Source organism: Carcharodon carcharias, chromosome 18, assembly GCF_017639515.1.
Source record: "Carcharodon carcharias isolate sCarCar2 chromosome 18, sCarCar2.pri, whole genome shotgun sequence".
Taxonomy (NCBI): domain Eukaryota; kingdom Metazoa; phylum Chordata; class Chondrichthyes; order Lamniformes; family Lamnidae; genus Carcharodon; species Carcharodon carcharias.
In genome coordinates, this window is record NC_054484.1 from 79,066,065 (window position 1) to 79,087,252 (window position 21,188).

At 41.9% G+C, this 21,188-nt stretch overlaps 1 protein-coding gene across 6 annotated transcripts in view; it reads left to right on the forward strand.

Moving 5' to 3' along the window:
- hao2 (hydroxyacid oxidase 2 (long chain)) overlaps nt 1–11,994 on the forward strand; it is a 40,680-nt gene extending 28,686 nt beyond the window's left edge. For 3 of the 6 annotated variants that reach the window (XM_041211554.1, XM_041211553.1, XM_041211551.1), the window contains exons 3-7: nt 1,414–1,565; nt 3,541–3,824; nt 4,944–5,162; nt 6,007–6,165; nt 11,787–11,994. In XM_041211554.1, coding sequence (XP_041067488.1) covers nt 1,414–1,565; nt 3,541–3,824; nt 4,944–5,162; nt 6,007–6,165; nt 11,787–11,915 — 943 coding nt within the window. In that variant the 3' untranslated portion in view covers nt 11,916–11,994. Of the gene's footprint in view, nt 1–1,413; nt 1,566–3,540; nt 3,825–4,943; nt 5,163–6,006; nt 6,166–8,596; nt 8,669–11,786 lie in introns of those variants that run through there. The other 3 variants (XM_041211552.1, XR_005945868.1, XR_005945867.1) reach the window with 3 other exon arrangements.
- The last annotated feature ends 9,194 nt before the right edge of the window (nt 11,995–21,188 follow it).

Genomic DNA, 21,188 nt, shown 5'->3' on the forward strand with positions numbered 1-21,188 from the left:
ACTAAGTGGTGAGGAATCAAACCTGCATTTTTCCTTTGCTGTATGGTTCTGAGCATTATTTCCGTGATACTGACCCTATTCCAGCCATCACTTAAGACCACCTATTTCACCTCCATAACATCCACCTCTGCCTCAGCTCATCTGCTGCCGAAACCCTCATCCTATGCCTTTGTTACTTGACTATTCCAATGTACCCCTGACCAGCCCCCCTTATTCTATCCTCCATAAGCTTGAGGTCATCCAAGCCTCTGCTACCCATTCCCTTACTTGCAGCATTCACCCATTACCCTGTACTCTCTGATCTACAATGGGTCCTAGTCAATTAACACCTCAATCTTAAAAGTCCAATCCCTGTTTTCAGGTCTGTCCATGACCTTATCCTTCCCTAATTCTGTAATCTCCTTATAACCCTCCAAGATGGCTGCATTCAACTAATTCCGATCTCTTGAGCATCCTCTAATTTTATTCTGCCATTGCCTTCAGTTGCTGAGTCCCTAAGCCCTGGGATTCCCTCGCTAAACCTCTCTGCTTCTCTACCTGTTTGCTCCTATAAGATGTTCCTTAAAACGTATCTCTCTGGACATCTACCCTTATATCAACGTATGTGACTCATGTCCAATTTTGCTTCATGTTTTTTTTTCATTCATTCATGGGTTTTATTGCCCATCCCTGATTGCCCTTGTTCAGAGGGCATTTAAGAGTCAATCACATTGCAGTGGGTCTGGAGTCTCATGTAGGTCAGACCAGGTAAGGATAGCAGAGTTCCTTCCTTCCCTAAAGGGCATTAGTGAACCAGATGGGTTTTTACAACAATCGACAATGGTTTCATGGACATTAGTAGACTTTTAATTCCAGATTTTTATTGAATTCAAATTCCAACATCTGCCGTGGCAGAATTTGAACCCGGGTCCCCAAGGCATTACCCTGGGTCTCTAGATTACTAGTACAATACTACAATAGTACAATACTACACCATCGCCTCCCCTTTGTGGCGTTTTATTACATTAAAAGTGCTATTCAAATTCTAAGTGATTGCTGCTGTTCTTTTTTTTCTATGGATCGGTTATTCAGTGATACAATAAACACAATTACGGTGGATTTTCACCCCTACTGCCTCAGTGTAAAGTATCGCCTGGGAAGAAGGCTGAGTGGAAAATCCAGCAAAGGCTTGTGACGGAACCTGCCTGATTTTAAGTGGAACAGAAATTGTGTCAGCTCTGTTATGAGTTTTCGTTCTTCCTCTCACTTTTCCTTTCAACCTTCTTCCTGGCGATACTTTACTTTATACCCAGGTAGTATAGGCTGATACATAATCCAGTGAGACAATTTAGCTTATGAAGGAAGATATGATATGATATAGAATTGCATAGATTAAAGAGTACAATCTAATTCAAATTTCTGCTAATTTTGCAGGATCCGTCTGCGTCCCCGAATGCTAAGAGATGTCTCCGTGACAGATACAAGGGCAACCATCCAGGGCATGGAGATCAGTTTTCCCATAGGAATCGCACCTACTGCCTTCCACTGCATGGCATGGCATGATGGGGAGATGAGTACAGCTCGTGGTACTTCATACTAGACATTTTCTTTTCAAGAGATAACTGTATTCATATGGTTTCAGTAATGTAAACAAAGGCATGTTAACACAGCCACATGACAAAAAGCAGTTGATGTGAGTTTTTGACACTAGTCCCTTTACACTACTTGCAAATATTAATAAACAAATAAGTAACCAAAGGTCAAAATATTCCATAGTTTGTGGCTTTCTATTTCCCGAGCAGTGCCATTATTTTTAAGTCTAAGTAGCAGGGAGTGTGGATACTGGCTTAAATGAAGGAAATACATGATCACAATAGATTTTAATGAAGGTAAGGGCTATTGTAATAACTTTCTATCTGTTTCGGCGAGGGTTAATCAGCACAAGTGTACAGCAAATTATGCCGTGGTGTAGGTAACGTCATCATTTCCTGCAATTTTTGTACTATAATAATGACATACAGCAGAATAATGTAAATATTCAGCACGTTTAAGCCAAATGCTTCCATGTGAACATAACTATTGGGGCAAAATGACTAATGTCCAGTGATAAATACTTTAAAAATTCAGGAAAAAGGAAGATTTCACCTTTTTCCCATGAGCTGAAATTAAATCTAGATCCAAGAACTTAAAAAGCAGAAATGCAATCCGTTCAAATCAAAGAACATGAAAATCTTAGGGCGGAATTTTCTGTGCCCATTGGCTTCGGGCGTCATGGCGACATGTGCTAACAACATGGTAGGAAGGCCAAAAATCGATTTCACACCATCGTGAAACCAGTTTGCAAACGTCTGCTCTGCCCATCAATGGCGGCCGGCATTTCCCACCACTGGACATCGGGAATGTCACTTAATATCATTATAAGCCCTGCTTGCTGGAATCATTCCCCCACACTGGATCATCTGGATACATTGGCGTGATTGCACGCCGAAGTGTTTCACAAGTGAACATAAAGGGCGTGCACTTGGCGAGCTGCATTTCGCTTGGGACTTTGAAGTTTGTTTGCGTACATTTCTTCGGTCAGCATTCGCAGTCATAAGCGCCAGGCTTCACAGGCACCACCACATCACTTTTAAGGGGGCTCACAGGCAGGTCTCTACCTACCAGACCAGCTGTAAGACTGCAGGGCTAGGGCTTGCTTGGGGACGAGGGAGAAATGGCTTCAGGCAAAGGAAGAGGCTGCAGGGTGAGGACTATACTGGGAAAGGGTGTGAGTGGGGGCACTTGTTGATCTGTTCAAGTGGTCTTAAAATGGTGAGGGCTGAGGAGGCAGTCTCTAGAAGAGATGAAGTCAGATGGTGATGTGAGGATTTGTGTGTGTGAGTGGGTGGTGATGTCCCTTGAGCTGGCAATGAGTGAGATGCCGGTGAATGCGTGATGCTCGTGAGTGTGTGAGTTTAGAGTGTTGAGATAGTTGCCTTACCCTAGTAGCACAGATGAGACCATTCATCTGTTTTCTGCACTGGGTGGCTGACCTCTTGTATCTAGTATTGGCACTGACCACCTCTGCCACAGCCTCCTAAGCTGAAGTGGTGAGACTGATAGGCCTGCTGCAGCCAGAGCAGAGCTGGAAGACATCACGGCGGGCCTCCACGATGTCCAGAAGGTGTCCCAGGGATGCATCACTGAATCGGGGGGCTGCACTCTTCTTGGCCTTTGGGGCCATGTCTTCACCGGTGCCCTCCTGGCTGCAAGTGTTGAGAAGTGTTCGCGCAGCTGCAGTTTAAGTATGGCGCCTGCATGAGGAAGCGGCAAGGTAACGGCGTTGCAGGCAAATCAGAGGATGCCCGCCAACGAGACGGTGTGTTTCCTGTGGCTGCATAATTAATGAGGCGGGAATGGGATGATACGGCGCAAAAAGCCGCCATTGTGGCTGGCAGGTAAAACGTCCTTTTTTCCTGCCCACTACCGCGGTGCAAATCTGGGATGATTCCGACCTTAGAGTCAGCAAGTTAAACAAATAGTGACGTGGATTTTAATCAGTATTTGTGGATTGTTTTATAGCTGCTGAAGCCATGAATACATGTTACATTGCAAGCACATACTCTACCTGTTCTGTGGAAGAGATTTCAGCTGCAGCACCAAATGGATTTCGATGGTTTCAGCTTTATGTTTATCGGAACCGTAAACTCTCAGAGCAGTTAGTACACCGTGTGGAAGCAAATGGATACAAGGCCATCGTCCTAACTGTGGATGTCCCTTATACTGGCAAGCGGAGAAATGATATCAGGAACAATTTTAAGCTACCACCTCATCTCAAAGTAAAAAACTTTGATGGCATTTTCGAGGTATGGCTATTTCTCCTTTTAAAGGTACATCATGAAATTAACTTATCTCAGCCAGGATGACAGCAGGTTCACGCCAGTTAGCTTCAATGCTATCACCACTCGTGATTGCTATTGGGCATAGTCTACTGAAGCCCATAGTTAAATGTTGTTGAAGACAGGATGAGGGCTGGTTGAGACGGCTGAGATTCACTTTTAGCACTTGTATTTAGGCATAGCATGATCCATATGAACCATAATTTAGCAAAGGAGCAAACACCTTCATGACAGGAGAGGTTAAAATGATGAATAAAACTGGCAAGAAAAAGTGAAGAAATATCTTCTTCCTTTCTTCCTCAGCTCTTCTTTCCTTACCATCTCATGCTTGCCCTTGAGATACTTGAAGATTGAGGGCTAAAATTTGATTGCACAGTACCCATTTTTTTGGTGAGAAACAGGTACTGAGAAGTACAGTATGCACACCAATAGCACTGTGATGTACCTACACCACATGGAGTACAGCAGTTCAAGAATGCCGCTCACCACCACCTTCTCAAGGACAGCTAGGGATGGGCAATAAATGCTGGCCCAGCCAGCGAATCCCACATCCCATGAATGAATTAAAAAAACTATCAGTCTGCACCAGAAGTGCAAGGCACACCTTATTGGTTAGCTGCTCTGTATTTGTGTAGGAAGCTCACATGAAGCAGGTTTCCATATACATTTCTCATATTTAGAGGTGCAATGCACTATTGTAGTGCATATTTGCATACTAAGCTATGAAAGTCAGTAAGCAGTTATTTCTATTCTAATTTAAGATCTATCATTAGAAGAAATTGTAGTAATACCTTAAAGCATACAACCTTAAATTCAAATATTTGCCTGTGTTTATACTAACTGCTTGCTTTTAATGCCACATAACTGATATTGAAAAGCTATCTGCAGATCGAGTTTAAAAACCACCGGTACACTCCCAAATCATCGAGTTCCAATTGAGATAAAATTGAGCCAAAAAGAATTTAAAGTGTCTGGATGAATTGTACAGCTCCTACAACTCTCAGTTATGTTTCCCACATAACGAAAGTTTTGTTCCAAAGTACTGATACTATACTACCACAAAGTAACCATTCTTCTATGCAACAGGATCATACTGAAGCAGAGGTGTATGGAGTACCAGCCAATTCTCTGGATCCATCCATCTGTTGGAAAGATATCTATTGGCTTCAGTCATTAACTCGCCTGCCTATAATTATTAAGGGTATTCTAACCAAAGAAGATGCAGAGCTGGCAGTGGAGCATGGTGTCCAAGGTATCATTGTGTCAAACCATGGGGGCAGGCAACTTGATGGAGGCCCTGCTACGGTCAGTCTACTTATCTCTCTCACATATACTCCATTCCTCTTTCCTTACTCACCTTCTTTCTTTAATCCATGAATAACTGCTCACCTTTAAGTGTTGTCACCGTTATTGTATAGGCAAGCATGGCAGTCAATTTGCACACAAGTCGCCACAAACTGCAAATGAAGTGAATGACTAGTTAATCTGGTGTTGGTTAAAGCAGAAATGTTAGCCAGGATACCAAAAGAACTCACCGCCCTTCGTCAAACTGTGCTGCTTTGTTTCCATTTGTACAAGTAGACAGTGCTGTCTGTAGGTACACCATCCTGACTTGGAAATATATCCCTGTTCCTTCACTGTCACTGAGTCAAAATTCTGAAACTCGCTATCAGATAGCATTGTGGATGTATCTGCACCACATAGATTTCAGCAGTTCAAGAAGGCAGCTCACTTACCCCTCTCAAGGGCAGTTAAAGATGGAGAGTAAATGCTGGCCTTGCCACTGACTCCCACATCCCATAAATGAATAATAAAAAGTAGAACATATATTTCCTCAAATGATTCCCTGAACTGAGCTCCCTGCTGCGGTGACGCAGGGAATCGCTTAAGGTAAAATTAGCTGTTTGTTAGGATTTATTCACTAAGTCCTCACAGGCCAAACAATAATCCTTTTCCTTTTATTCAATTCCATTTATGATTAGTATTATGTGGAAGAGATAGAAAAACTATTCAATATAACTGAAATTTCACTGCATCTTCAATAATCATCAGCAAATTTCACTGTTAGGCAAATATTCTCATTGCTCTTAATTCCAAACTGAGTGATGAATTGAAAGACAGTGAGTAATATGTACTTGAACGTTTGCAGATAGATGCCCTATCAGAAATTGTGGATACGGTACAAGGAAGAATTGAGGTTTATTTGGATGGCGGAATCCGTACCGGAAGTGACGTGCTCAAAGCTTTAGCTCTTGGTGCCAAGTGTGTTTTTATTGGCCGGCCTGTGGTTTGGGGTCTTGTCTATAAGGTAATTAATTGTTGCATTATATTCATTATTGATACTAGTCTTCAGCTTCTCCATGTTTCCATTGCTCCTGGCTTAGAAAACTTTTGGAGGTCCTTTGGTTTCATTTCTTTATTTTGCTTCCAGCAATTCCTAATCTCCTCTACTCACCAATCCCAACTACCCCCAATGCCTGCATGACACAACTATCTATTCTTCATTAATCCCAACTACCCCGAAAGATTCATCACCACCTAGCTCATTATACATTCAGCATGGCACTGACCTCTGCAAATACTGATTATTGTTCATTCCCCACCTTACCAACTCAAATTCTAACTGCCTCATCCAACCCACTCCAAATCCTTACTATTTCAATACTCTAAAATCTTGCTGCTTCATTACTTTCTCCATCCTCTCAGTTACTCACTGCTCTTGAAACCTCTGTGCCACCTACCCCTTGAAAATTCTCAATACATTCCTTCCAGTGACTCCCTTTCTCCCCAACTTGGCATTGCTTTAAAGGCCCAATAAACTCCTCTCACAAACCATGTTACCTCATTCACCAAAAGCAATGTCACACACGTTCACTTTCTGTGACCGTGTGAGCAACACCATAGGTGATTATCTCGTATTATACCGTAATGCAGTTTTTCCTGAATGCATGAAGATTCCAATTCAGTGACTCTTTATTCCACTGACACCAAACAAATTCCTTACAATGGATGTGTGTTGCTTGACGCTCCAAATCAAAAAGGATCAAGAGCTGAAATCCTTGTTTCGAATCAGCAGTGTTGCAGACTTGTTTGCTAAACAATGGCAAGCAGGAATGGCTTGGTTTCAGCAAGAGTGAAGGTTTGTGATTCTGATCTCTTCTCTTTGGGATAATGCACTTTGCCTTCAAGTCTTGTGCTGACCTGCTGGAAATCTCATGACTGAATTTTCCTCCTGCTGTTGCTCTTCAAAACACAAGCCTCACGGAATGAACAGCTGCCAGTTGGACATGCAATGGATGCTGGCCCACTCTGCTGAAGGTTTCTGACTCACCACTCCCCATTCCTGTTAAAAGCAGCGGCACCAGCCTCCAGCCCAGCCAGTCCAGGACTCCGCCTAAAGTTGTTCCACTCAATACCCAGCCTCCTTTGGAAGCTCTTTACTCTCCCCCTACTCATGGCCTCTGGCTTCGCCTCCCACAGACTCGCCAAAGAAACTGCTCTCCCAGCCCAAGGGAACCCTGGGAAACCCTGCTGTTGGGGATCTGGCTGACAGCCACTATGGCAACCGGCAAGACCCAGCGCAAGTCAGGGAGCCAATGAGATCTTCCCACTGCAATACCGTAATAATTTCAAGCTCTTACAAGATAAATTGGAAAAGTTTGACAAAAGGGACAGTGGAAATTTTCATTACAATTACACAAACGTTGCTGAGTCTTCAGCTGGTACAAAGTGTACTTCTTCTGATGTGAAATAAATAATCTATGGGTAGAAATTACTCAAGTTATCTCATAGATAAAGTCACGGACACAGCAGTTATTGTGCCCATGGAAATTTCTAGCTAATCAAGATCGCTAAAGGTACCAGCACCTGGAATTTCTACAGACTTTCTCCTGACTTACTTTTGTAACTTTTACGCAGGAGTGACAGAATCCAACCCTCCCTCCCCCACCCCCCCAACCCCCGGCGCGCGCGCTCCAAATGGATAAATAGCCTTCCTAGCAACTGCACCTTGATGTGTTAAGAAGGCTTCCATAGTCCTGTAATCCTGAGAGCCAAGTTGCAAGAATATTACTCTGGAAAGCACCACCAAGTCCAGGCAGGTTGAAAAGGGGTTTACTGGGGGCTCTGAGCCAGGTAACAGTCTGTCTGAGATAAGACAAGATGAGTCTGTTACAGACTTCCAATGTAAAAATGATTGTGGAGAACCACAATCTACTGGATGTAAGGCAGGACGATTCTCTGATGGAGTCATATCTCAGGCAGCAGGTTTTTCTTGTATTATTCAAAAATAACCTTTTTCTGCATTAAATAAGTGTACCAACCTAAATATTAACAGATTGAAGGATTGAACAAGTAGGTTAAAACTGAAGAAAAAGACTGTAGGGGTTTATGAATGTTATGTCAATCCCATGATATGCTACAGGATTTCAACAGGTTGGATGTTATTCTGCAGTATTACAATCTTTCGAATTCTCACATTGCCACTGAACATTTTTTTTGCTTATTTTGACCAGCACTAGTGCCATAAAGAGTGAGAATTACATGGCAAACTCAGAATATTGTACTTTTTAATACCAGGATTCCTTTAAGTAATTGTACAGCCAAATAGCACAGCTTCTATATATTAAAGCCTTGTAGTATACTCAAAATTGTGCTTATACATAACTGGTGGGTTTAACATTTGGAATTACAAAATTTTGACAAATCAATTTGAAAACATAAATATATTTTATCTTTAGGGAGAAGAGGGAGTCAAAGAAATTTTGCAGATTTTGAATGATGAATTTCGTTTGTCAATGGCTTTGGCTGGTAAGAACTTTCAGTCTTTTCTGACTGTACAACAAAATGGGTTAACCCACAATGGAATGTGGCTTGAAAAACAGCTCCGGCTAGATCAAACATAGTTTTTGCTCTCTTGAGTGATAGTTAAAGGTCCTCAGAGCACACAACCTCAGAGTATCCAAAACTAAAAATCTCCTCCCACCCTTGGTTGGAGTGACCCCTGAGTTAGAAGCTCAAGTCCTACCCCAGAGACCCAAGCACATGATCTAGGCTGGCAATTCAATGAATTATGGAGAAATTGCTGCACTGTCTTTCAGATCAAATGTTAAACCAGGTGGATGTGAAAGATCCTATGGCACTATTTTGAAGTCTGACACGCACGCAACCCCATCACTATAGTTAAGAGACACCAAACTATGAATTTCACGCAGGTAGTGATTCTGTTTGTCTGATTTGGTGCATAATGTCTTCCTCTAGGGATACATCTTAAATGAACTTGGAGAGTTTAGGCATAGAACCAAGACTCTGATTATGCGCAGGGATAATCCTAGAGTTTAACAAAGTTAAAACCATGCACTTTGCCAGTACAGAGAACTGGGAAGTTTTCCAAAGCTTGCCCAGGCAGGAGCACCCTGCCCATGAAGTTAAATGAAAGTCCAACCTATTAAAATGTCAGTGCATCCAAATATATGAAGATTATCTACTTTGTAGTGTCATTGTTTTGTGCAAAAGGATATCCTTTATGCATTACTTGTCTTGAGTTAGGAATGGATTACATTCTGGGGTGCCCAGCTGAAGAGATCGCCGACTCTACGATACTTGCATTGGTTAGCATTGATTCACATGGCATTCTGCTGTGTGTGATTGCTGCACATCGTGGCATCAATTGTTCTTCATCAACAATGAAATAGAAAGTAAAATTGAGTAGTAAAGACGCATTTCAAGAGAAGCTAGACAAGTACATGGAAAGGAAGGGAAGGATATGTTGATAAGGTTAGATGAAGTAAGATGGGAGGAGGCACCTATGGAGCATAAAGACAAGCATGGAAAAAATAAGACCTAATGACATCTTTCAATGCTATAAATTCTCTGCAAAAGAAATGAGATCTCTTAGTGCCCCTAACAGCATTGTGAGGATACCTACACCACATGGATTGCAGCGGTTTCATTGGCCGAAATTTCCGGCCCCATTGCGCTGGGTTCGGTGAGCCATTCAAACATCCATTGACTTCAGCAGGACCGGAAGATCCCGCTGGCAGGAGGGGCTGGAAAATTTTGGCCATTGTTATTATTGTTGATACTAGCTTCTTTTCCCAGATTTATGTAATTAACTGAATTTAAATGTCCCAGATCTGTGTTGGGATTTGAACTCATGTCTTGGGATTATTAGTCCAGACCTCTGGATTACTAGTCCAGTAACATAACCACTATGCCACCATGTCTGATTGTATTCAGTAGGTGATGATGATTTTGAAGATTTTGCCTGGAATACCGTAAACAATTCTGCCTGAACAGTCCAAAAAATGGAACCGTTGCCTCAGCAACCATATGGTGATTGGATGATGGCATGTATCTCACAGAATCTGTGCTCTGCTGTGTGGAGGTTTGGAATTGGGGTCATCAGCTGTGGTCTCACAAAAGCCGTCTGTTCGTTCTCTTGTGACTGTCAATTAATGTAGGCACCATCGACTAATTTAGCAGAGGAGGGGAACCAGGATATTGCAGCAGAGAGGAGAGACAAGATTCATAGAAAACTAGGAAACTGGAGAAAAAATAGCAACAGAATAGAAGTGTAGATAAAACAGGTTTAGCAGAAGAAACAGACTAAAATGCTGTTGGAATTCACATGTGTTAATGCGAGGACTGTTACAAATGAGGCTGATGAGCTGCAGACACAAGTTATCACACTGGATTATGATTTGGGCAAGAATGGAACTAAACATTCCTGGCTACAATGTATTCAGGAGGTCCCTGGGTGACAAAGGAAATAGGTTTATAACAAATGTTAGGTGAAGAATACAATTGAAAACCAGACAGACTATAGAGTGCAAGGGGAAAGGTGAAAAATTATTCACAATTTACCTGTTCATTAAAATGGCTGCACAGAGAGTTGCATGCTGGCAAGCACAAAGTGGAAAACTTAACTGATTTGTATAAGCACATAGCAGATACGTTGATGAGGACTGAACATAACAGACAATGTTTAATCCTCACTTGTAAGTTAGCTGGGAAATAGTAAAATATAGGTGTACATAACATACTCTTGATTCCACATGAGTAAGAGGTGGGCATTTTGTTCTTTCTTAAAGTAATAATGTGAATATGCCTAATTTCCTCGGTGTTTATAAAGTCTGTGTGCAAAGTTAATCTTTATTAACTTTGGATGTAAACATGATAGAAGCAAAAAGCAAACAGCATATGAAAGCATAACACAGTTTTCCTAGAATCACAGAATTATTACAGTGCAGAAGGAGGCCGTTTGGCCCATTGTGTCTGTACTTGCTCTCTGAATAAGCCATTTAACACAATACAGTCTAAATGTCAAGGTTTCAACACAATCATCAATTTTCTTTGACCATACATTGTTTAAACTGTTTTTCTAACTTATTCAAAACATTTTCCAGTTTCTGCTGAGTGGTTTCATTGAATACAATACACCATTAACAGCAACTTTAACAATATTAACAGTAAATTTTATGAATTATGTTTTCATATGACTTTTACTGTTTGCTTCCATCATGCGTATATCCAAATGTATTAAAGTTTCAAGTTACACAGGTACATTATAAACATCTTGTACTATGTACTGCATAGGTGTGTGTGGAATCTTCCATGTGTAACCTGGTAAAGTGCTTTGCAAGATTAGCATTGATAGTATAAATCTAATGCACAAAGTTTGAAATGATTTGCAAACATGTCTTTAGACATGTCTTCTGAAATGCATCTTCTGACAGCAGTTGTGAGTCAATAATGAATGGTGCATCTTCCTTTCAGAGAATTCTCTTCTTAGTTCTGCCAGAAACCATTTGATGGTTTGTGCTTTTTATAAGACATAAAGTTTTTTTTATCATTATTTAGTGTGTGGTAGCAGCAATTTTATGCACTTGGGTTTTACCTAATGTCACCAATGTTCTATCTCTGATGCAGGTTGCAGAAATATCTCTGAGATCAACAGGAACCTTGTTCAGTTCTCCAAGCTTTAGAATGATTCCTGAAATGAAATTAAGTACCACATCTGAGTTTGGGGCAGCATCACTGGAAGATCAATATATCTAGAAAGAAAAGATCGTTTTGGACAAATTTGGACCTAATTGAAAAACACTGTAACCAAGGCAAATAAACAAATTAGAATATAGCGAATAACCTCTATTTCATAATGCAATAACTATTGAAGTATGCCTGTTTGAGGAATAATTCTCTTCTTGTTGACGTTTAAATGTTCTTTACCTGATCTCTTTTAACTTCAGCACTGACAGCACTGTTAAGCCCACTTTGGAGGCTGTTGTCTCTGCAAGTCCCTCTGCCTCCCTCTCTTCCTTTAAAACATTCTTCAAAATCTGTATCTTTTGGTCACCTCTCTAAATCTCCTCTTCTTTGGCTCAGCATCATGTTTCCTCATATCACCTTTAAGTCCTTCAGGATTTTTTTGTGTCAAGACTGCTGTACAAATGTGAGTTATTGTTTTTTGCTGGAGCACAGCCACTGTGTGAAGCATAGATACATTTTGTAAGCTCAATTCTGCTCAAAGCCCAAAGCTTAATGATATGAAACCGGGTTGTTTGTGGTTCGAGTGGGACTTGATTATCATTACTCTTTCATCTTTATGACTCAAGTTTAACTTCAGCCCAGCTAGAGGAGGTGCAAAGTTCCTTTAGTGGAAGATTGGGTAATAGTGTGTATCAGAATAATATACTTTCACCTCTGTAATCCAATATTCAGCTTTAATGTGATTCCTTCAGATTTCTGAAGAACAATATTTAAGGCACAAAATAGCAACAAATACATAAAATTGTCACTGCCTTTGTGACAGCCAGCAATGAAATAATTATTCTGGTAAATGAGACTGAGATTGTAATATGTAAGAGAGTCTGACAAGATCATAAACTTCAAGGGAAAAGGTTTGACATTTAATATATTTATTGTCTCCTTAACATTGCATTACACCCTGTAAGATACTCACAAACTGTGATCACGTATGTTAACATATTGGTGAGCTTTACCAGTCGAGTTTGTAACCACAACAGTTATCACACCCATTATGTAATTTGCCAAGTGGTTTACATTACATGACAGAAAGTGTGTTCTTTTCACATGATGGTTAATATATATTGGATATTCATAGTCCTATATCTGCTTCAACACTGTTGAAACTTCCTTTTAAAACAATAATAGTGTTTGAAATTAAAACTTTTCAGACAGCAATTCAGTTATAATTCCTTTCAAGTATTGGGAGTTACATATACAGAACTCAAAACAAATAAGTAATACTGGAAACAGTTTGACAAGAGTAAGCAGATTTTTTGAATGTTATGATAAACTGTGTTTTGGATTTAATATATTTGAGTATATTGGATTTCACTGTGCAATTTTAATTAAGCTTATGAGACATACTGCTAGTGGGGGTTGTTTTAAGTCAAATTCAACATTAAGTTTAGCTCAGATGTTTGTTAGTTAAATACTGTGTACCTTCGCACCTGACTGGCTGCAATATTCTGAAAAGTAACTTTAAGAACACTTGTATTTCTTGGCATACCTTATGTAAGGAAAATGTCTCTGATCAGTTTGCTGGATAGAAGAAATGTGGTCACTGGCCAGCAAATAATAAAGGAAGTAGGAAATCGCCCGATGGCAGTGGGCATTGGAGGAATACAGTTATAGAGTGAATAATTTGAAAAGGCTTTTGAAACCAGAGGTCAAGGTGACAGAGTGATTTAGGAAGGGAATTCCTGTTGGAGGGGCAATTGTGGGTGAAACATTGGTCACTGCTGGTAAAATTGAGAGCCTGAGCTACAAAGAGTAGAGTGGTAGTGGAGGAACAGAGGATATATGAGCAACAAAGAGCTAGAGGAGATACATCACTGAAGTGTGTGGAGGGGAGGGATTCGAACCGAGGGATTGGCAAGGCAAATGGAGCCGGTGAAGTTGGGGAGGGTGGAGGTGTTAGTAGTGCAGGATTTTGTAAAGGAAAGAATGCGGCCTGCAACATTCAATTCAGCTCAGTGGAGAAAGCCCAATGTTAACCAGCATTACAAAATGAATTGTCATTTAGAGAGGAGACAAATACCTGAAATATTTTATAATTTGTAGATGCCACATTTCAAAACATTTTACTTCTGATAAAGAATGATGCTGCTGTTGAATTACAATTATCCATAGATTTATTTTAATGATTTCTACACCTGAAATGCATTCAGGATTATCTCAAAATTATGTTTACTGCTGTTTACGCAGTTGCTGGTCAGCTGAAATCATGTGTTTGGAGTGCATCTGCTTCACTGCTGGAGCAGTATTTTTTCACTTTGAAATATCTTGTAACTAATCCATCCATAAAAAACAGTTTAATGGTACATTTGAGATGCAAACTTAGTATTCTGTGGGCCAAGTTGTGTTTCTAAAGAACATCAGTGCCACTTGCTGGCCACAAGCAGTAGCACTTGTTCAAACATTCCCATAATATTGCAGACATATTTTGGAATATTGGCTCAAATCTTCTGGTCTCCAAATGCCAGACAGCGGACGTACCCCTCCAAGATGCCCCATCAGAAGTCCCAATGCAGTGACTCCTTGTAAATTGCCCGGGAAGTTGAACTTCTGGTGGTCAATTCCCCTGTTCCCTGGGACCCTCTGTGAAAATTTCCAACTCTGAGTTCGAGTCAGAGACTTTGGACAGTTCCAACTTATTTACCTGGATAGTTACGCAGGAAATGTTATACAGAAAAATCCTGATGTAACTCCTGGGTAACCAAACAACTAACCGCCCCCCAAACTCCCTCCCTGATCCCACTTGACTCCCTGACCTGAGCTGACTAGTCCCCACCATCCAATCTGGCAACCCTCCTAACCCCACCCGACGACCCCATCCCACCCATCTGCTCCCCACCACCTCACCTGCCTGCCATCCAACCAACCTGCCACGCAGCTGCCACCCTACTGACTTGCTGCCCCATCCACCTACCACCATTCCCCGCTACCACCCGACCCAGCGTCACCTAACCAACCTTACCCACTTACCTTTGCCCACCCTATCCCCTCACCCACGTACCCCCTTACCCACATGCCTTCTCCCTATAGATAAAAACAAAAAACTGCGGATGCTGGAAATCCAAAACAAAAACAGAATTACCTGGAAAAACTCAGCAGGTCTGGCAGCATCGGCGGAGAAGAAAAGAGTTGACGTTTCGAGTCCTCATGACCCTTCGAAACGTCAACTCTTTTCTTCTCCGCCGATGCTGCCAGACCTGCTGAGTTTTTCCAGGTAATTCTGTTTTTGTTTTGCCTTCTCCCTATAGCTTTTCAAAGAAGCTGGTGGGCATTTTAACTCTTTACTTACCAGAGTATGCAGCCAGTGCCATAAAAAGGGACATGGCTTCTGTGTGAATTCTCTTTGCTGATGTCTTTGAGGTTTCCTGCGCTGAGTCAGTTTGGAAGGACCCTTCATCGGAAGTTTACTCAGAAAAATCAGAGGAAGGTAAGTGGGTATTTTCTTTGGCTGATCAGAATCAGAAATAGGGATTCCAATCCTGATTGGAAGATTTGGGCCATTAAGTTGTGCCCCTGCAATTAACATTTGTGATACTTTTGTTGTTTTGCTGAGGTAGAAGATATCGCTGCATGAAAATCTTTTATCTGATGTGATTACATCAGATTATAGTTCCGCTGTATTTAGTGGGGTAATGAGTGGCGAAGTACAGCAACTTCATGTCCCTACATGGATTAAAATGCCGAGTCCATCGGTGAAGTATTATTGGGCCTGAACTTCCTTGGAGTGGTATTCAGCGTCAGCTTGCCACTCCATGCCCAATTACTTATGTAAAATTTTTTTCAATCCTATTTCGCCCTACGTTCCAATTGAGGCTGGGCAAGATCCACACAGCGCAGTGTGTCCCCAAGGCCCAGCATCAAAGTGCAGCTGAGTCAAAGGGACGGAGGCCATGCCCCCTTTTTATGGCACTAGCTGCCGTGAACCAGGTAAATTTAAAGGTTCGTTCAAATTTAAAGGTGCTTGGCAGACCAGAGAGAAGGTAGGTGTCTCAGGTAGGTGGATAGAATTTTGGAGGCTGGGAGGGATCGCAAGTAGGAGCGGATTAGAGGTCAGGGGGGAAATCGGAGGTTTGGGGGAGGTTGGGGTGGAGGAGGTCGAGGGTTGGAGGTCATGGGGTCAGAGGTCAGGGGCAGGGTGTTGGGCCTCAGGGAAGTTGGGCATTGAGGGGGTTAGGGAGGATGGAGTTGGGGGGGGTGTCGGGCTTGGTGCTGGGCGGGTGGGTCGGGTCTCAGATCAGGTTGGGCCTGCAGGAGGTGTGGGGGGGTGGATGTTGGGCCCGCTGGGAGGGAGAAGAGTCCCGTGCAAGTGGGGGGAGTCTTGTAGGAGGGGGGGTAGTGGGAAACTCCTGGGGGTGTGGGTGAGTTCCAGGGTGGTAAAGTAGAGGTATGGAAGTTGATCCCTGGATGGGGTCAGAGAAGTGGGGAAGCCCTGTGCGGGGGCGGGGGTGGGGGTAATCAGGGGTTGTGGGAGTCTCCTCAGGAGTTGGGGGAGAGTCCCATGGGGATTGGTCTGGGCCTGTACAATCTTTACATAGAAGTTAGAAGTGGTTTTGCTTCTTCTAACCTTTTCTGGGTAACTATTGGTGTAACCCAGTTGGAACCATCCAAGGTTTGCAATTTAAATTGCATTTTCAGATGACTCCCAGTGCAGGGCAATTGGCCAGGGGAAATGTGCAGTTCTGGGAAATTGCCATGTAAGCCTTACTTGTGAGGAGAGTGCCCAGCACATCTTTGGGGTACCCCCACAATCCGATCCTGGGGGGCACGTAAGGATGGCTGAACAGGTGATATATCATGGCTGTAATATGTGGGAGCTCCTGAATGCCAGTGTAATGCCAAGATGTCTGCAGTAAGTGTCTGCGGCTTGAGGAGCTTCAGCTCAGAGTCATTGGGCTGGAGTTCAAGCTGCAGATACTGCAACACATCAGGGAAGGGGAAGGTCACCTGGATGCTTTGTACCAGGAGAGAGTCACAACCGTTAGGATAGAGTTTTATGATTTGGAAGGTGGTCAGGGACAGGAGGATGAGACTGCAGTTGAGGCAGGAAAGGGGATCTAGAGGGCAGGAGTGTAAGAGTGTCAGCTTCTGAGCTGTCCAACAGGCTTGAGGCTCTTTCAGCTTGTTTGGATGAGAAGGAGGACTGCAGGGTGGATGAGCTGAATGACCATGGCACCATGGTACAGGAAGCCATTCAAGTGAGGAGAGCAAAAAGGAATGTAGTGGGGATAGTGTAGCGAGGGGGATTGACACTGTTCTCTGCAGCGAGGAGCAATAGTCTAGACGGCTGTGCTGCCTGCCCAGTGTCAGGGTTCGGGACATTTGCCCAGGGCTGGAGAGGAATTTGCAGTGGGAGAGGGAGGATATAGTTGTCATGGTCCATGTAGGTACCAACAACATAGGCAGCACAAGGAATGAGATTCTGTATAGTCAGTATGAGGAGTTAGGCACTAAATTAAAAAGTAGAACCTCAAAGGTCATAATCTTTGGATTATTACCTGAGCCACGTGCAAATTGGCAAAGGGCAAATAAGATTAGAGAAATGAATATGTGACTCAAAGATTGGTGTGGGAGAAGTGGGTTCTGGCATCAGTTCTGAACCATGCTGGGACCAGTGTTCTAGTGAGCCACATAACCAGGGAAGTAGAGAGGGCTTTAAATTAAATAAGGTGGGATGGTGAGGGAGCAAGCTTGGGCAGATGTGGCAAATCAATTGGTAGAGTCAAGGCAGGAGAGCAAAATAGTAATATGGGAAATGTGGGTCAGAGAATGGCAGGAAGGGACAGAGAAAAAAAAACCTAGGAATATACCAAGTCAAGACTAGATGTTATAAAGATAACAAAAAGACAAAACTAAAGGCTGAATATCTGAATGTGTGTAGCATTCATAACAAAGTAAATGAATTGATAGCGCGCATTGAAGTAAAGAAATATGATCTGATAGCCATTACAGAGATGTGGTTGCAGGATGACTAAGATTGGGTCTGGAATATTGAGGAGTATATGACATTCAAGAAGAATGGGAAGTTAGGTAATGGTGGAGAGGTAGCACTGTTAATCAAAGATGGCATTGGTGCAATAGCTAGAGATGAAATTGGTTCAGGAGATCAAGATGTAGAATCGGTCTGGGCGGAGATGAGGGAGAGTAGAGGAAAAAGTTCACTTGTGGGAGTGGTCTACAGGCCCCCTAACAATAGCCACAGTGTAGGACAAAGTATACAAGAAGAAATATTAGGTGCTTGTGATAAAGTGAAGGCAATAATCATGGATGATTTTAATCTACATATAAATTGGAAAAACAGATTGGCAGTAGAAGCCTGGATGAGGAGTTCATTGAATGCTTTTGAGATAGCTTCTTAGAGCAGCACGTTCTGGAACCAACCAGAGAGCAGGCTATTTTAGACTTGGTATTGTGTAATGTGACAGGATTAATTAATGACTTCAGAGTAAAGGCACCTCTAGGTAGAAGCAATCACATTATGATTGAATTTTACATCCAATTTGAAAGGAGGAGAGTGAGTCTAAGACTCGTATTTTAAATTTAAATAGGGGCAACTATGTGCACATGAAAGCTGAGCTAGCTGAAGTGGACTGGGATATTACGCAAGAGGATAGCTCAATAGAGAAGCAGTGGCCGACAGATAAGGGGATATTTCAAAATCCTCAGAATAAATATATTCCTACTGTAAAGAAAAATTCTAAGGGGAGGACCCACTATCTGTGGTTATTTAAAGCAGTTAAGGAAAACACCAAACTTAAGGAAAAAACACAACTGTGCAAAGATGAGTGACAGGTCAGATGTTTGATCAGAATATAAAGAATGGCAGAGAATTACTGAAAGGTTAATCGGGGAAAGAAATTAGAGTATGAGAGGAAGCTAGCTAGAGATGTAAAAATGGATAGCACAAGTTTCTACAGGTATTTAAAAAGGAAAAGAATAAGTAAAGTGAGTTTTAGCTTTTGAAAGAGTGACAATGGGGAGTTAGTTGTAGATAAGAAGGAAATGGCAGATGAAATGAACAAATATTTTGCTTCTGTCTTCACTACAGAGGACACAAAAAACATTCCAGCAATAGCTGTAAATCAGGAGGTGGAAGGGAGAGGGGAATTTGGTGAAACTACAATCTCTAGGGAAGCAGTACTGAGCAAACTGATAGGGCTGCAGGCTGATAAGTTTCTGGGACTCGATGGTCTTCATTCTAGGGTCTAAAAGGTGGCTAACAAGGTAGTAGATACATTAGTGTTAATTTTCCAAAATTCGGTAAATTCTAGACAGATTCCATAAGACTAGCAATTATAAACCCTCTATTCAAGAAGGGAGTGAAGCAGAAAACAGGAAACTATAGGCCAGTTAGCTTGACGTCTGTCATGGGGAAGGTGTTAGAATGGATCATTAAGGAGGCTATAGCTAGTCACTTAGAAAAGTTCAAGGTAATTGGGTAGACTCAGCATAGTTTAACCAACGTTTTGGAGTCCTTTGAAGGAGTAACAAGCACTGTGGATAAAGGGGAGCCTGTAGATGTACTGTACTTAGATTTCCAGAAGGCAATTGATAAGCTGCCACACTAAAAGTTATTGCAGAAAATAAAAGCTCATGGTGTAGGGGTAACATATTAGCATGGATAGAAGATTGGTTGGCTGCAGAAAACAGAATATGCGTATATGGGTTTTTTATCGATTGGCAGGATGCGATGAGTGGTGCCCCGCAAGAGCCCATGCTGGGGCCTCAACATTTTACAATTTATATCAATGACTTAGATGAGGGGAGTGAAGGCATAGCTAAATTTGCAGATGACACAAAGATAGGTAGGAAAGTACCATTGTGAAGTGGACACAAGGAGGTTGCAGCTGGATATAGATAGGTTGAATGCATGGCCAAAAATCTGACAGATGAAGTATAATGTGGGAAAATGTGAAGTTGTTCACTTTGGCAGGAAGAATAAAAATGTAGAGTGTTATTTAAATAAAGAATGGCAGCAGAATTCCGAGATGCAGAGGGATCTAGGTATTCTAGTGCATGGGTCACAAAAAGTTAGTATGTAGGTACAGCAAGTAATTAAGAAGGCTAATGGAATCCTTTATTACAAGAGGAATTGAACATAAAGTCAGGATGTTATGCTTCAGTTATACAGGGCATTGGTGAAACCATATCTCAAATACTGTGTGCAGTTTTGGTCTCCTTGTTTAAGGAAAGATGCAAATACATTGGAGGCGTTCCCGAGGAAGTTTACTAGATTGATACCTGGAATGAGCGAATTGTCATATGAGGAAAGGTTGGACGGATAGGGTTTGTTTCTGCTCGAGTTTAGAAGACTGAGCAGTGACTTCATTCAAGTATATGAGATCCCGAACAGTCTCAACAGGGTGGACATAGAAAGGATGTTTCCTCTTGTGGGCAAGTCCAGAACGAGGGGGCACTGTTTTAAAATTAGGAGTCACCCTTTTAGGACAGAGCTGAGGAGATTTTTTTTTTTCTCTGAGGGTTGTGCGACTTTGGAACTCTCTGCCTCAGAAGGTGGTGGAGGTAGATAGATTCTTGTTAGGCAAGTGAATCAAAGGTTATTGGGGGTAGATGGGAATGTGGAATTCGAAACACAAGCAGATCAGCCATGATCTTATTGAATGGCAGAGCAGGCTCGAAGGGCCGAATGGCCTACTTCTGCTCCTATTTCATATGTTTATATATTCATATGTTCATTCTAAATCCCAACAACTTGTTTCATGAAAAAGCTTTTCCACATGGCGTCTCTGGTTGTTTTGCCATTCATCTTAAATCTGTGCCCTCTGGTTATCAACCCTTCAGCCATGGGAAACATTTTCTCCTTATTTACTTTAATTAAATCCTTCAGGACTTTAAACACCTTTATCAAATCACTTGTTAGCTTTCTCTGTTCTGTAAGGAGAACAAAACCAGCTTCTTTCTATCCACATTACTGTTATCCCACATCCTTGGAAGCATTCTAGTAAATCTCTTCTGTATCCTCGACCACAAAGCCTTTGTGTCCTTCCTAAAATCTGGTGCCCAGAATTCGGCACAATACTGAAGCTTTATCTGACCTAATGATTTTTTTTAAAGGTTTAGCATAACTCCCTGGCATTTATATTCTATATTTTTGTTCATAAAGTCCAGGATCTGATAAACTTGATGAACTGCTTTGTTAATCTATCCTGCGACCTTGAAAGATTTGCACTCCCAGTTTTCTCTTTCATTCCCTTTAATTGTACCATTCAGCTTTATTGCCTCTCCTCATTCATCCCAACAAAAGGTATCACTTCACACATTTCTACATTG